The sequence below is a fragment of the Poecilia mexicana genome, unplaced genomic scaffold, assembly GCF_051168715.1.
Source record: "Poecilia mexicana isolate PSO_F unplaced genomic scaffold, ASM5116871v1 scaffold_18, whole genome shotgun sequence".
In the NCBI taxonomy this organism is placed as follows: Eukaryota; Metazoa; Chordata; class Actinopteri; order Cyprinodontiformes; family Poeciliidae; genus Poecilia; species Poecilia mexicana.
Window position 1 is genome coordinate 26974884 of NW_028263387.1, and position 14686 is coordinate 26989569.

The 14686-nt window shown below is 46.9% G+C and overlaps 1 protein-coding gene and 1 long non-coding RNA gene across 3 annotated transcripts; one reads left to right on the forward strand and one right to left on the reverse strand.

Moving 5' to 3' along the window:
• Positions 1–3942: 3942 nt before the first annotated feature.
• LOC106928566 (uncharacterized) lies at positions 3943–11653 on the reverse strand. Of its 2 annotated transcripts, XM_088015554.1 has the most exons (5): positions 11522–11653; positions 8118–10516; positions 7800–7925; positions 4643–6108; positions 3943–4433 (listed from the first exon to the last, which is right to left on the reverse strand). In XM_088015554.1, exons 1-5 carry the CDS (start codon positions 11594–11596, stop codon positions 4303–4305), a joined length of 4197 nt encoding a protein of 1398 aa, XP_087871680.1. In that variant the 5' UTR covers positions 11597–11653; the 3' UTR covers positions 3943–4302. The 2 variants fall into 2 exon arrangements, with proteins under 2 accessions (XP_087871680.1, XP_014860385.2); XM_015004899.2 differs by having other exon boundaries at positions 3943–6108.
• A 7-nt stretch (positions 11654–11660) lies between these two features.
• LOC148154403 (uncharacterized) lies at positions 11661–14480 on the forward strand. Its single transcript, XR_015766097.1, has 4 exons — positions 11661–11797; positions 12405–12531; positions 13154–13339; positions 13893–14480. It is a non-coding gene; the product is annotated as an uncharacterized LOC148154403 (long non-coding RNA).
• The last annotated feature ends 206 nt before the right edge of the window (positions 14481–14686 follow it).

Below are 14686 nucleotides of genomic sequence, written 5' to 3' on the forward strand. Positions count from 1 at the left end.
AGAAACCAACAGACCAACATTTATGAATGTTTTTCTTTACAGAATATGCAATTTAATTCAATTTAAATAACCTTTTTCATCCCCAAAGGGCAATTTCAGTAAATAATAGATCAACATCAATCAGAGTGGAAGGAAACCAATCAGTTATCAATTGGATTTAGGTCTGGACTTTGACTAGGCCATTCTAACACATGAGTCAGCTTTGATTTAAGCCAGCAGTTAGGCTTGTTGCTACACAAACCTAACAAACAAACAAACAAACAAACAAACAAACAAAAAAACATAAATTTTGAAAACTGAAGAATAAAACTAATTTATAGTTTTTTGCTTGTCAAAGCAAACTTCCTGTGCAACCATTCAGGGAGAGTTTAAAGACAAGAACATCATTTTAAATGTGGGTTGTTTTTTTCATACTTCTGTATAGTTTCATGTGTCTTGACTGTTTATAAAAGCTCTAAGAAGAGGTGTACAATTAACCCTGTTGTACTGTGCAAAGACAATAAATCTAATCTAATCTAATCTAATCTAATCTAATCTAAATAATAAAGTAGTTAGAGATTTGTAGGAAATGTAAGTGTAAATTACTGTAGATAAAAACACAACAAAGTTTTTGCACATTTGTGTTGTTAAAAGAAAAATCTCTGAATTTTGGAGGATGACTTTCTATTATTTTGTCTATTTTTAGCAACTAAAATGTAAAAACTTGATATAAAAGACCATTTTGTTAAAAAGTGTTGCCAAGTAAAAGTCGTATTAACCACCAAATTAAAAGATGAGACCAGGGCGTTTCATCCCTTCACTGTTTACGTCCAGATTTACCGTCTGATTCTTCTGGTGCAGAATTATGACGCATGTCTCACATCAATGACGTAAAAGTCGGATGAAATGCCACATGCCTGTTCAGACCGATTTTAAAACTATCAGGTTTAATTTGGTTCATGGAAGTGGAACAAATTCAATGTTTTTGGGTGAAAAATCAGAACTGAGTCGATCAGAATGAGGTGAAGAAGTCGGATCAGAGTCACATTTTCCTGCTGTGTGAACGTAGATCAGAGAAACTTTGACTCCTTCTCGGAACACTGAGGTTAAATTAAACACAAATGGACCTTTTCACTTTACGAATCAGGTGATTGATGACAGTTGCTTCCACTGGGGTTTATTTAGGAGCATCGGAGTAAAGGAAGCTAAATACAAACACACCATATTTCAGATTTTTATTTTTAATGCCTCGTTTCTACCTAGTGGTACGGCACGAGTCGCACCGGTTTGACCGTGTCACTGGGGTCAAACCCAGACATCTAACCTGGCCTCAGGCAGCAGCATGTCCAGTCAGACTGATCTGACCGACGCCAGCAGCTCCATCCTGACCAAACCGTCTCATTGTCCTATGGATGGACAACTGAAGGGAACCAGAAACGGGTCGGTTGATCAGGCCACTTTTACACCAGAAACTTACAACTATATCTGAAAATCTTCCGATAACATCGGTAAATCACGATATCAGGTACGATGTATTCCTGTTTTCTTCTTTTCTGTCTTTATAACATTCTTTCTTTTTGGGAATGTTGTTTGTATGCCATTAGACTTTATTCTACTTGCTAAATATTAGCATGAAAAATAAAACTTACGAATTCGTAGGATATATTAGAATTATTCATCTCCAATCAGTTCTTTGGGATATGAATATTGCACATGCTGATATTGTGATGACGATATATTTGCGATGTATCATACAGGCCTAATGGAAACAAACAAAATAGCTCAGTGGAAACGAGGCTAACTGTCTTGAAAATCATGGATCCTTCCCGTATATTTCCCTCATTCTGTTGCATCAAAGCTAGTTAAAGTAGATTTAAGTTTTGTGGTTATTATGGAATAAATTGTGACAGTTGGAGTGGAGCGGATGCATTTGCAAGGCCGACTGTTCGTCCTCAGATCTAGGATTAAGAACATGAATTTAACCATTTTGTTTAGAAAACAGGAGATCCAGAGCTATTATCCACTTCTACAATCTCTTTTATCATTTAAGATCCACAGGAATTATGACAATAACATATATTTAACAACATAAGCAAATAAATCTAACAGTGTCAACTTAAACTACCGTTTTTCAGTCAAGGAATCGGATTTTTACACCTTCTGCTAACTTAAAGCTTCATAATGCTGACAGGTGTTGCAGGCGACTAATTAAAGTTTTCAAATGGAAGTGATGATGGAGGAGCTGGCAGCAGACGATGAAACAAAGATGTTTTTAACTTCCTTTCATTTGGTTTTAAGCCTCAGAAGCAGAGGAGGAAAATCTGAATGTCTGGTGATTTATTCGTCTCAAACAGGCTTGTTTCTTTCATGCATTGTGGGATTTGTATTTTTTTCTCACCAGAATAACACCAGGTTCCTCAGGAGGAGGTACAAATCATACGACTGGAAGAAAAATGATGGAAGAAGCCAAAAATAAGGGATGTACAATTTATTTTGATATAGTGTTAAATTCTGGCCTAAACTCAAATTTATAATACTTTACGCCTTTAGAATCTGAAATTAAATTAATATTTTTGGACCAGAGGGGAATGAGAGAGTAAACTATAATCTAGGATTTAAATCCAGGATTTTCTGGCCAGGAGGCAAAATAACTAATAAAATATGAAGAAAACTCATCAGTAACCATCCTATCGGTGCTAAAACGTTGTTAAAACTGTGTGGAAATGCTTAATCGATTCAGTTAAAATCAAAGAAAATCAGGCAGTGGCCTGAAAAACCTTCATATTTTGTTCACTTTGAATTTTTGCATAATTTTCTAGGTTCTGTTTTGCCATTTGGATAAATTAAATAAGTACTGGCGGAGCTTCCAGTCCATTAAGAGCCACAGATGCAGCCATTGAAACCACAAATAGAAAAACTTCCTCCCGGTTATTCTCGGTAAAAAGCATTCCCAGCTCTGCTGAGTCTCATTGCTCAGGCTGGTAATTGGCTGTGGCTCGGGCCTTGGCGCTGATCCGCCGCAGACTGTGTGTGTTTAACAGCCAGTTAATCGCACCCTGATAGGCTTAATTAGTGCAGCGGGGCCTCCGTCTCCGCCGATCCCCCGAGGCTCATTATCCCGCTCAGCTTCCTGCTCCTGAGGGCCGCAGAGGGCCGGGAGGAGGCGGCGGGAAGTCATGCGCCACCTGCTGGCGAGAAGCACCAGCTGCAGCCGACTTACTAGATCAAGCTATACTCACAATGAAAGGACGATTAATCGATTTTATGTTTTTTTATGAAGATTTTTTTTTTCTTCCACCAGTGATCTCATTGGGTTTCCATGAGCCGCCATTTTGTTTGTTTTTACCGCTATTTTAACTTTAAATTAATCTTTAGAATATTATGGTCAGGTAAAGATTTTTTATTTTGAATTAAAAGAATAAAATAAGTCTTCCTTAATGGAAAGACACAAATAATTTCTCTTTTATTAGCCATGTTTTAATTTCAATTTCATAGTGTGTAGCTATAATCATCCAAAAGCTTCTTACTAAAAACACTAAGATTACATCACATGTATTCTATTAAATTTAAGGTTTTTTTTATTATTATTCTTTTGCTGGAAGATTTTCTAAAACAAAATGAACTGAAAAATTACTCAAAAAGGCTGGAGACTGTCTGCATATTAAGACAAAAAGTTTGTTTCATTAAAATATTAGACCTTAAATTTATTGGTGAGCATTTATACAAAAATCTGATTTTATTTTTAAGTTGCAGCACTATCTGGGAAGAGTTCAAAGGTCATTTAGACTCCAAACAATCCCATCAGGCCTCAGTTTGCAGGTTCAAGGTCAAAGTTCACGCCAACTTTGCATTATAAAATGCGGAGATCTTTGCAGAAAACACGTCAGGACAAACTGTGAGGCACGGAGGTGGCAGTATGATGCTGCCACCTCCGCACAGCAATGAACTGAAACAACAGGATGATTTTCAGATCAACCTTTTATTCAGGTCTCCTTACAGAGCCAGTGAAGAGCGGTCCGGATGTCCACCAGAACCAGAACCAGAACCAGTTCCTGAAACACTTGAATCTGATTGTTTCTCCAGATGTTTCTAAACGGCTTCCACACATTTCTTTAGCATAAAAAAATTAAAAAGCATAAATATATTTGGATCAGAACACGATAAATGGGTTGCAGTCCCGACATTTAAAAACAACCTGGTCACTTTTCAGATCAACAACAGAGACAAGAAACAGAAAAATAGAAACAATAAAAAACAAAATGCTGAGTTTTTTCTGGAGAAATAAAAAATTTCTGTATTTATTTCTGTACATTTTCACCAGAATCAGGGAGGAATTTCTCCAGACGGCCGACCCAACAGCTGATTGTCTGACAGAGGTTCAAAGTTCCTGTGGGAGGATTGATGGGCGGAGCCAGATGGGAGGTGGGCGGGGCCAGAGAGGAAGTGGGCGGGCCAGAGGGTCGGCCGGAAGATTGTCTGTGGGCGGAGTCAAAGGAAAAATTGTGAGGGGAGACTGGGAGTCGGATGGGGTCATGTGTGTGGTGGGCGGTGCCATGTGTGTGGTGGGCGGGGTCATGTGTGTGGTGGGCGGGGTCATGTGTGTGGTGGATGGGGTCATGTGTGTGGTGGGCGGGGTCATGTGTGTGGTGGGCGGGGTCATGTGTGTGGTGGGCGGGGTCATGTCTTTGCGTGCCAAGTGGTTCAGTGTGCGGACTCTGCTCTTGGTTCTGGTCCTGTGAGCCCGGCAGGGCAGCGGAGCTCGGATTGTTCCGGTTCTGTGATGCCGAGTCGGACTCGGGGAGGCGAATCAGTTCAGAACGGGACTCAGACTGAGAACTGCGCTCTGATTGGATGAAGCAGAGGGCGTGTTGTGAAGGAGGCGGGGCTAAGGCCTTGTGGTTGGAGGCGGAGCCAGAGAGCGGCGGGACGCCGACCTCCTGACCTCCTGCAGCGGCGGCGCCGACAGGACGGACGCCCCCTGCTGGTGGCCGGTCCGGTCGGAAAGCAGCAGCGCCGTGAGAGTTCAGACCTGAGAAGAAGTCCCAGCCAGATGGACCGAGACCACCGGCACCGACCCGCCGGGTCGGGCTGACCGGGTTCCTGCGGTGAGCCGGGTGGAGGTCTGGGGAATGTGAGGAGGCCGCAGGGGTCAAAGGTAAATTCAGCTTCAAGCTTTCGCTGCTATGGAACGACTCGATGGAGGGAAAAGAACCGAACCTCAGGCTGGGGAGCCGATCAGAACCGGACCGGGCCGGGAGCCTGGGGGAGGCGGAGTGGAGCGTGGCGCCGCTGGCAGACGGCGACATGCTGAGCTGGTTCTGGATGGTTGGTATGGGAGGAATGGCGAGTGGGTTGAGACCCGGTGAGTTCCTGCTGGTCGGATTCGGGTCAGAGGACCGGCGCGGCCCAACATTTGGCGGGCTGGCGGCGCTGTGCGGCGGACTTCCAGCATCCTTGTGTTTGAGGGGCGGCGGCGTGTTCCTGTGGTACGACCCGACCGGACTGGCCCGCCGGAGGAGAGGCGGGACTTCCCGACCCTCCATCCTCTCCAGAGGAGGCGGGACGGAGTCCGGGTTCTGCTGACAGGCGGTAGGAGACGTTGGACCAGAACCGGTCCTCTCCTCCAGCCGGATAACTTCCTGCGGCGTCCGCTCTCTGTTCTCCGACAGGAAGCCGCCGTCCTGGGACAGGTTCTGTCGTGGTGGAGCGATCCGGTTCAGGTCGTCCAGGATGGCCTCCAGCAGGTACCGGTCGGACGGGTCCTCTCTGTGGCCCGGTCTCTTGGCCGCCGGTTGCTGGTCGTCAGACGTCTCCAGCAGGGAGACGGCGTCCTCCATGTTCTCGATGTCCACGTAGCTGTGGTCGCTGCGGTCGCCTCGGCGCGCCGCTCTGGACCGAACCGCCGCCTCCGACTCCGACCCGTCGGACCCACGGTCCAGAATGTCGGCGGGAAGCTCCCCGACCTCCACGGCCCCGCCCACTCCGGCGGAGGGAGCCAATGGGAGAGACGGGAGGTCGGAGAAGTCGATGGTCTGCTGGCTGCTGAGGGGGCTGCTGCTGCCGCTGTTGATCTTCTTCTGGCCGTTGTCATGGCTACTGTCGCTGTCCAGGGTGATGATGACCGGAGAGCTGAGGCAGGAAACACCGTCAGACAGGCGGCACAAACTTTACACATCATCAGTCCAAAGTCTAAACTCCTCTGAGATGGAGCACTTATTGTATCGCTCATCATTTATCGTGATAAATTTCTTGTCATGATAATAATTCAGATTTATTTTTGTCAAATAAATTCAAAATAATGTTTAAACCTCCAAAACTATTTACTTTGTTCAATGAAAACATCAATAAATTAAAATAAATCTGAAAAACTGTGTGCAGTTTAGTGACACCAATCACACGTTTGTCATGAGCAGCGTTTGAGTCTGTGGGGCTTTAACCGCTGTGACACACAGTCACCTGAAAAAGAATGAATTAATAAATCACTTCACCATTTTGTTGTAGGATTTTGTTTACATGTTTAGACTTTTACTTTTGTAAGTTTTTATTATTTTAATCAGACTGATTTTTACTGATGTGTTAAAACGTATTGATCAGGTCAGAGGTCGTCTGCTTAATCAGTTGTAACAGGAGGTTCCTGTTTTTATCTGAAAGCCCTTGTTGTTTTACACACACACACACACACACACACACACACACACACACACACACACACACACACACACACACTAAGGAACTGACTTCACAGGGCAACGCCCTCCGATAACCGTCTTTTCTCTCCCGGTGAGCTAACTCCGTATCGCCCAGCCGTTCTGAGGTTCACTGAAACAAAGCGGGTCGACCCGTTTGGGTCCAATGCTTTTTATTCTGTTTTTATTCTCAGCAACAAAAACAAGAACTTTCCTCAAAAGCCTCTATTTATCATAGATTTACGACTAAAACAACCCAGAATGTTTGAGGCAAAAAAGCTAAACAAGATGGCTACCAACGATTGGCTCGTTTAAGACATATTTACAGGCAAGGAAGGTTTTTTTTATCTTAAATGAAACAACAACTATAAATTGTTTGCGGAGTTGTGGCTTCATTTCTGTTCTGAGTGTGTTGTTCTTTTAGCAGATGGTCGTTTCTTTGAGTCTTTATACTCCAGCTAATGATTCACTTTCTGATTGGCTATCAACAGGCTGCCATATTGGGCCAAGACAATCAAAAAATATACTTTAAAGCAAATCAGTGCTCAAATGTTCATTTATTTAAGATTTTTATAAGACTTTTTTAGAGCCTAAAGCAGAGCTGGGAAGTCCTGGTCCTGGAGGGCCGGTGTCCTGCAGCTCTTCATGTCTCCCTGGTCCAACACACCTGGATCCAACAGCTGAATCTCCTCCTCAGTGCAGTCAGGTTCACCAGAGTCCTGCTAACGACCTCAGTATTTGACTCAGGTGTGTTGAAGTAGAGACACATCTAATAGTTGCAGGAGACCCTCCAGGCCTGGAGCTGCCCACCCAGGAACTAGAGTTTTAAATTATGCTTTTCTAACTTCCTGTTCCATCCAGCTGTGCTTCAGTGCCTTCTGTTGACCTTAATGTTGAGGAAACCAACTGTGAAATAATATTCATTTTATTTTCTGGCAGGATGTAAAACATTTAAAGTTTAGTTTTAGCAAACGTCTTTGAGCGTTTATATTTGAAAATTATTTGTTTTTAGAAAACATTTATTATGACATGAAGAGTGTGTGAGGTCAGGAGAAATGGTTGGACTGAGTTCTGTTGAAACAAACACAGCTCCTCTGATCAGAACTTCACCTGCTTCCTGTCATGTGACCTCACCTGGTGACCTGCGCCCTGCGGTGGCGTCTGCGGTGGCGCTTGTGAGCGGACGGCTGCGCGGCGCCGGAGTCGATGGTTCCCTCGTAGATGATCTCCACGCTGGGACTGCGGTCGTCTCTGGACCTCCTGCTGGTCAGAACACAGAGTCAGAAACACAGATTCTACAGGTGAGCCTGAAAACGAGCTGAGAACGGACAGAAAGACGGAAAAACACCGGAAACGATTCAACACATCCAACCCAGTTAGTCAGTTAGGATGGATAATCCAACAACACCATAAACACCACCACCACTTCCTCCAACAGGAAGTGTTTCTGACCTGCTTCCTGTCTTCAGGCTGCTGTCCCGCCTCTCCGCCTCCCTGCGGAGCCTCTTCTTGCGCTCCCTGTCGCGCTGCCGGCCGCGGCTCGGCCTCCATGACGAGTCCTTGCTGCTGTTCAGGTGCCGGCTCTTGTACTTCCTCTTCCCGCCGGGTTTCTCCACGTGATGCGGGCGCTTGGGGGAGCAGGGGGGGGAGGGCGGCGTTCCGGGGGAGGAGCAGAGCGGGGAGAAGGAGCGGGAGGGCGAGGAGACGGAGGAGGTGAGGGGGGACACCTGGCTGAAGCGGAGCTCCCAGCCGGAGTCCGGCGGGCTCGGCGGCGGCGAGGAGGCGGAGTCAGCGCTGGAGTCGAATGGCGACGGCGAGCAGCGGGACATCATGGGGGGGAAGATGGAGCGGTTGGGGTTGCAGAAGGTGCCGCTCTTCCCATGAGGCTCTCTGCTCCGGTCCCGCCCACGCTGCTTCTTCTTCTTCCTCCGGCGGTCGCCTTGCTGCTTCCTGTCCCTGCGGCGGCGATCCGGCGTTGCTGGGCTGAGGGAGCAGACCGACTTCCTGCTCCGTCCAGAACTCTCCGACCAGGAACCGGACCGTCGCCGGGAGTTCGCCTCCTTCTGCTGCTCCGCCCTGAAGGCTCCTGATGTGGAAGGAGGGATTATGGGTAGGTAAGGAGCAGGAGGGGGCGGAGTCTTATCGACTGTAGTTGAGCCAACTTCCACTTCCTCCTCCTCCTTCTTCTTCTCTCCCTCGTCTTCCTCGCTGTCGGAGGACAGCTGCACCAGCTCTGGAGTTCGCTCAGCGATCGGCTTCTTGTATCCGACGATCAGGCACTCCTCCTCCTCGCCGCGCGGCTCTGCTCCCTCCTGATTGGCCGGCTGCTGAGGTGCCGGGCTGAGCGGCGGCGGCGTGGTGAGCGAATGCGGCGGCTCTGCCGAGGTGTACGACGGTCCTGGCGTCTCATCGTCCCAGCCGGACAGGCTGAGGCTGCTTCCTGTTTGAATTACATCATCGTGACGTCCTGCCGCCGCCTCGGCTCTTCCTCCTCCCTCCTCTTCCTCCTCCTCGGAGATGGCGATGACGGAGCTGCCGTCGGAGGGACTGCTGAGCGGCTCCAGCTCCATGGCGGCGGCGGGCGGCTCGTACACCGCCAGCTGGTCGTAGCTCTCCATGCTGAGCGAGGACCGGGCGAAGCTCACCAGCTCGTGCACAAAGTGCTCGGTGCGGGCCAATAGGAACGGCCGCAGGTCTTCTTCTACGGCGGCGGCGTCCTCCAGGCCGCTGCGCAGGACGCGGGCGGTGATGGTGCGCAGCACCACGTCACTGAGCGGGGCGTGCGGGCCGAGCAGCACCGCCAGCTCCCGCCTCAGCCAGCCGTTCAGCCGGGTCAGGTGGCTGGTCCCCCGGCGAAACGTTTCCGCGGTGACGCTGCGAGGTCTTCCCTGGTTACCGCTGATGCCCCGCACTCGGATCCCGCTCTGGTAGAGCGCCTTGCGGAACGCCGTGACCTCCCTCTCCCTCATCTGGACGGTGCCGCCCTCCCTCTGCAGCCGCTGCCGGACCGCCAGGCGACACATGAGGCGGCGTGATGCGCGGGTGCTGGGTGCCGCTGCGCCCCGCAGGCCCGCCAGCTCCTCGCTGAGCACCTGCCGCCGCTCTTCGTCTCTCCTCATCATCTCCTCGGCGACCTCCTCCACCCGCATGTTGTCCATGATGAGCTCAGACATGTCCAGGTGGTACGGCGAGACGGGCAGCGGCGGAGAGTGCATGAAGAACTCCCACTCCCCGACGCGGTCTGTCGCCCTGCGGCCGCTCGCCGCCCGCTCACGCCGGCGCCGGCGCCGCACGGCGTCCCTGTCGGCCGCCACCAGGTGCCGCCTCAGCATCAGCCGAAGGTGATGCTGCGCGCCGTCCGCCGTCATGGCAGCCACAGTGGTGAGGAAGGTGCTAGCTGTGAGCTGGTTGGTGGCGCGTGGCGGCGGCTGCAGCGTGTACTCCTTGAAGTCGTCCTCAGCGCGCACCGAGTGCAAGATGGAGGCGAAGGGCTGCTTGCAGAGCGGACACTCCGCCTTATTGTGCGACCACTCCTGGATGCAGGGGAAGCAGAAGCGGTGCAGGCAGTGGTCCAGGTACGCCAGGTTGTTGAAGCGGTCCAGGCAGATGGGACACTTGGAGTCGGGTGACGCCTCAGCCGCCATGGCAGGTCGCGCGGCGCCAGATGAGGTGGAAGGAGGAGATGAGGCAGGGGCGGCTGGGGCAGAGGCCTTGGTGGCATTCTTCCTCCTGCTGCTCCGCCGGCTCTCTCTGGTTCTGTCTGCGTCTGCTTCCAGCGGAGCGCCTCCTGCTGGAGCGGCCGCAGCCACCGTGTCCCGCCGACGCAGCTTCATCCGAGTCGGCGCCATCACCTGAACACGGAGACACAGGGGCTCAGCATCACGTCAGAAACGCAGAACATTTCATTCACTTTGGGAAAACTCCCTCACTAGCATTTTACAGTATTTATCTGTTTTTAATAAGGATGCATGATAGAGAAACGTTTAATGTTATTGTTTACATCCGGAAAATTTGCATATGACGATTCATTTACCTGTCATCTACAGCGGCATAACATCACGCTGCAACGGGTCTATATTGGCATCAACATCTGTATCGGCCGGTTTTAGTCAATTTTTAACATGTCAGTATCGGTATGATAAATAAAACTGGGCCGATATTCATTTCCATCTTATTGTTTTCTGGAGGTTGGTCATGTGAGCATCATGCAGCGCAGGACTGTGGGGAGGTTAAGTGACACAAAGAAGGTAACTGTAGTAAGGGCAGTGAAATATATAAAATATGTAAAATATTAGTAAATATCAGTTATCAATGTTAACAGTGATATTATTATTGGATATCAATATCGGCCCAAACTTTCACATCAGTGAATCCCTAGTTTTTAACTTATACTTTACATTTTATAAAGGTTTACAGATATGTAAGGTTTCATGTGTGTGTGTGTGTTTTGGTTGTGTCTATCGTGTGTAATGTTCTCTCTTTGCACTAACCAGAACAGAACCACAGCTTCTTCTCTTATCGGAGGAACACAATCACACATCCTAACTCACATTTGTAAAGTATACACTCCCAGTTTAAGTCAGAATCTCTCAGATTCAAGATTGTTATGAATATTAAACACAAACTGAACGAACCAACTCCTGTTAGCCTAAAGCTAACGAGCTACAGTCAAGCTAACCTGTAAACTTTTAAAGACACAGCAATACGTCATTATTTTTAAACTAATTAAAGTTAATATCTACTGTTACATATAACTCGAATCGGAGTCATTACGTATTTAAAACCATAATTTTATTCCCTGTCTTTCTGCCTTCCTGACACTCTGTTATCATGCTAACTCTGTTAGCTCCACAGACCTCAGCTGAAAAACCCGTAGCTCGCTCCTCCTCATCCGGGCCTTTCTTCCTTCTTCTCCGCGCCGGTAGCGGCATTCACAGTCAGCAGAGAGGAACCGGCGTCCCCAGCTCAACGGTCCAGATCCAGATCCGTTCAGAACCTGTGAACAGTTCGGAACCAAAACATCAGGCTCTGGGTCGGCTGTTGTCCTAACTCAAGCTACAACCCAAGTAGCGGGGCATGATGGGAAACCAACAGACGTCCGCTCCTTCCCTTGAGCTGAAGATCGTCAAAGTGTGAGGAGAACTCACTAATACAAGAAATTGATTAATCTTATACATAATATTTTATGTAATTCAACCATTAGCTATTTCTGTTTTTACTTTTTTATTTCTGCATAACTCTCCATGGTATTTTATGTTTATTTGTTCTTTCCTAATAAGGTTTTGGAGACAACATGACATCGACAAAGCTCTTACTTGACCTAATGGTGCCATTGTTGTTGATATGTTGCACAATAAGTTTAATAAACATTTTATATTTCTTACACCCACTCTGCACCACAATAGTTTGTATCTTATTTTGTACCATTTGAATTCTTTATGCTAATTAGTCGGTCAATTTTATTATATTCTTCAAGTAAACCTAGCTCGAAGTGACACATCTTCTTCCGACCCGTCCTTTGGTTTCCATAGAAACGGATGTGCTCTTCTGTAACTGCGCCCAAAAGGCAGTTTTCGCAGAGCACCGGGGCATTTAAATCCAGTTTAACGGTCAATGTTTTAATGCAAAAATAATAACAACAATAATAAGAATGTCACAGAGAAAGTATTTAAGAAGCTAAAGCTGATGTTTAAGCTGTAAACAAACCTTTAACTTACAATTTACCCTCTTTGACACAAGATGGCGTCTTGGCGGCTGAAACGGTGTTTGAACTCAGCCGAAGAAGAAGCGAGAGCGTCTGAGTAAACAGACCCAGCGGAACATGGAGACTCTCAGCCGGAGGACCGTGGACAGGATTTATTCTGTGGTGAAACAGCTTAACCTGCTTTCAGATGATGTTTGCTTTAGAGTTGAAGGGTTTCCTGTTTGTAGCTGGAACACAGTGGACTATTTCAGATTTAAAATGATCACTGAGACACAAGAAAATATCAAGAAATCCACATGGAAAGGGAGAGGAAATTCCTAAAACATCTCAGAATATGGATGTGCTAATTAATTCTTAACTGTTTCTATGTTCATTTGAGTTGTAGCACCGTTTGAGGTGACGACGAAGCGGAAGTTGGCTTACGAGTTGAAAATGGTTAAAGGGCGATTCCGCCTTTTTTCTCTACCTTGAGCATCTTAAATTTGCTCTAATTTATAGTCTACAACACTTATACTCTATGCTCTCTAGAAGAACACCCCTCCTCCCTGTTTTAAAGCAAATGTACATTATTTTAATCGTAAACATGAACAACATGAAGAAAAACTATAGATTGTTTGTAGAACATTAATTACATGTGATTAAGTAAATCCTGGATCGGAACATAAACATGTAAGATGAGTGAGAACTGCTGACATCATACCTGATCTGGGGTAAAATCCTGTTACAGTCTGGATTAAACATGCTTCAGGTCTCTGGACTCTCCTGACCCGTCTCTGTCCTGCAGGTCCTACTGGGTCTGGTGGTTCTGTCCTGGTCTTATGTGATCTACGCCAGCAGGATCGCAGCTTATTGGCTGCTGGAGAAAAGGACTGGCCTGCTGCAGGAGGACTGATGGCGGCGCTGCAGGTTGGTGCTGGGAGACGTTCTGGTTCTGGACCAGAAACTACCAGCTGCAGGAATGAACAAACAGGTGGGTTCTGTTTACGCCTGTCAGGGTAACAAGTTTTGCTGGATGAAAAATGGTCGTTAATGAGATGAACAATAATATTGTTGTTGTTTTGAGACCATTTTCAAGTAACATAATGGTGATAATGGCTTAATAACGCAAGAACACATCAATAAACTTTAAATTCTAATGAATATTTAAAACTGGAACTGGAAAACATTTTAAATATCCAAAGTAAAACAAAACAACAGAAACTAAATAAAATGAATTATCAAGTCTGTAAACAAATTTGTTCTTTAAAAAGATAAATCATGCAAATGGAAATGATTGAGTTTTAATATATCATGCAATTGATTGATTTATTGCCAATTGTAACAGGCCAAGTCCTGTTTCAGTCCTGATAAGGTCGAGTCGAGCAAACAGGAAGAAGATCCTCCTCCAATATCATAAATATGATGAGGAATCTTCTTAGAGTCTTAGAGGGAGAAGGAAGCAAGGAGAGACGGTCAGACTGGATGGACTCAGCAGCCGACTGCAGCGTTCCTCAGGAACCAAACTGATGCTCTGTACCTTCCAGGTGGATCTGAGCCGTGGAGCCGTCAAAGAAGACGGAAGCAGAGAAGTTGGACAGGGACGCCTGGACAGTGACTCCAGTTTGGTCCTTGGAGAACTTCACACCGTGACCCGTCTGACCCGAGCCGTTCAGCGGCGACCCACAGAGACACAGCGGACTGTCAGAGCTCAGAGGCTGAGCCACAGGAACCTGCAGGTCTGTCTGAGAAAAGGAGCTGCAGGCGAGTCTGGAGGGGCTTCAGAAGGAGGCGCCCCCTGCTGGTGGAGCAGCAGAGAGACGCAGCTTCATCTACAAACTGCAGACGACAGCGGACCTGTGGCTCAGCTGCTCTGAAATGGTTCTGTAGCATGAGGAAAGCTTCACAATATATGTGTTAAATCAAAGAAAAAAAGGTTGTTTTTTTGCATTAAAACCAATAATGAAACAAACTTTGATGAGAAAATAGTTCATTAAAAACCTGAGGCAGCAGATTTTAATATCCAGGTTCATTTCCCAGCCTTGAGATGATCGATAACCAAAAGCCATTTATGTCTCTGTTTAATAAATTCACTATGTCCAAAGATGAACTGAGGAAATTCAGCTAAACCTGAATCAGACTCTTTCTGTTTTCTTTCTAAACATAGAAAACTCATTTATTAAAGTGTCTTCTTCTAATTTGTTCTGATTCCCAGAACAAATTAAAACCTGAAACTGATCCAGTTCTTTTGGGCTCAGGAGACGGGAAACCAGAAGAAGAAAGTCTAAGACAGAAAAAGGAAAATATTTTTTAAATAGTGAAATTTAAAGCTGAGAGTCGA

Bases quoted from the DNA above. Each gene is read 5' to 3' on its own strand.
- LOC106928566 (XM_015004899.2), bottom strand. From the start codon at position 11,596: ATGCCGCTACCGGCGCGGAGAAGAAGGAAGAAAGGCCCGGATGAGGAG. The intron at 7,926-8,117 runs GTCAGAAACACT...TCTGACCAGCAG, and splicing joins AGCCTGAAGACAGGAAGCAG to GAGGTCCAGAGACGACCGCA. The intron at 6,109-7,799 runs GTGAGGTCACAT...TTCCTGCCTCAG, and splicing joins CGCAGGGCGCAGGTCACCAG to CTCTCCGGTCATCATCACCC.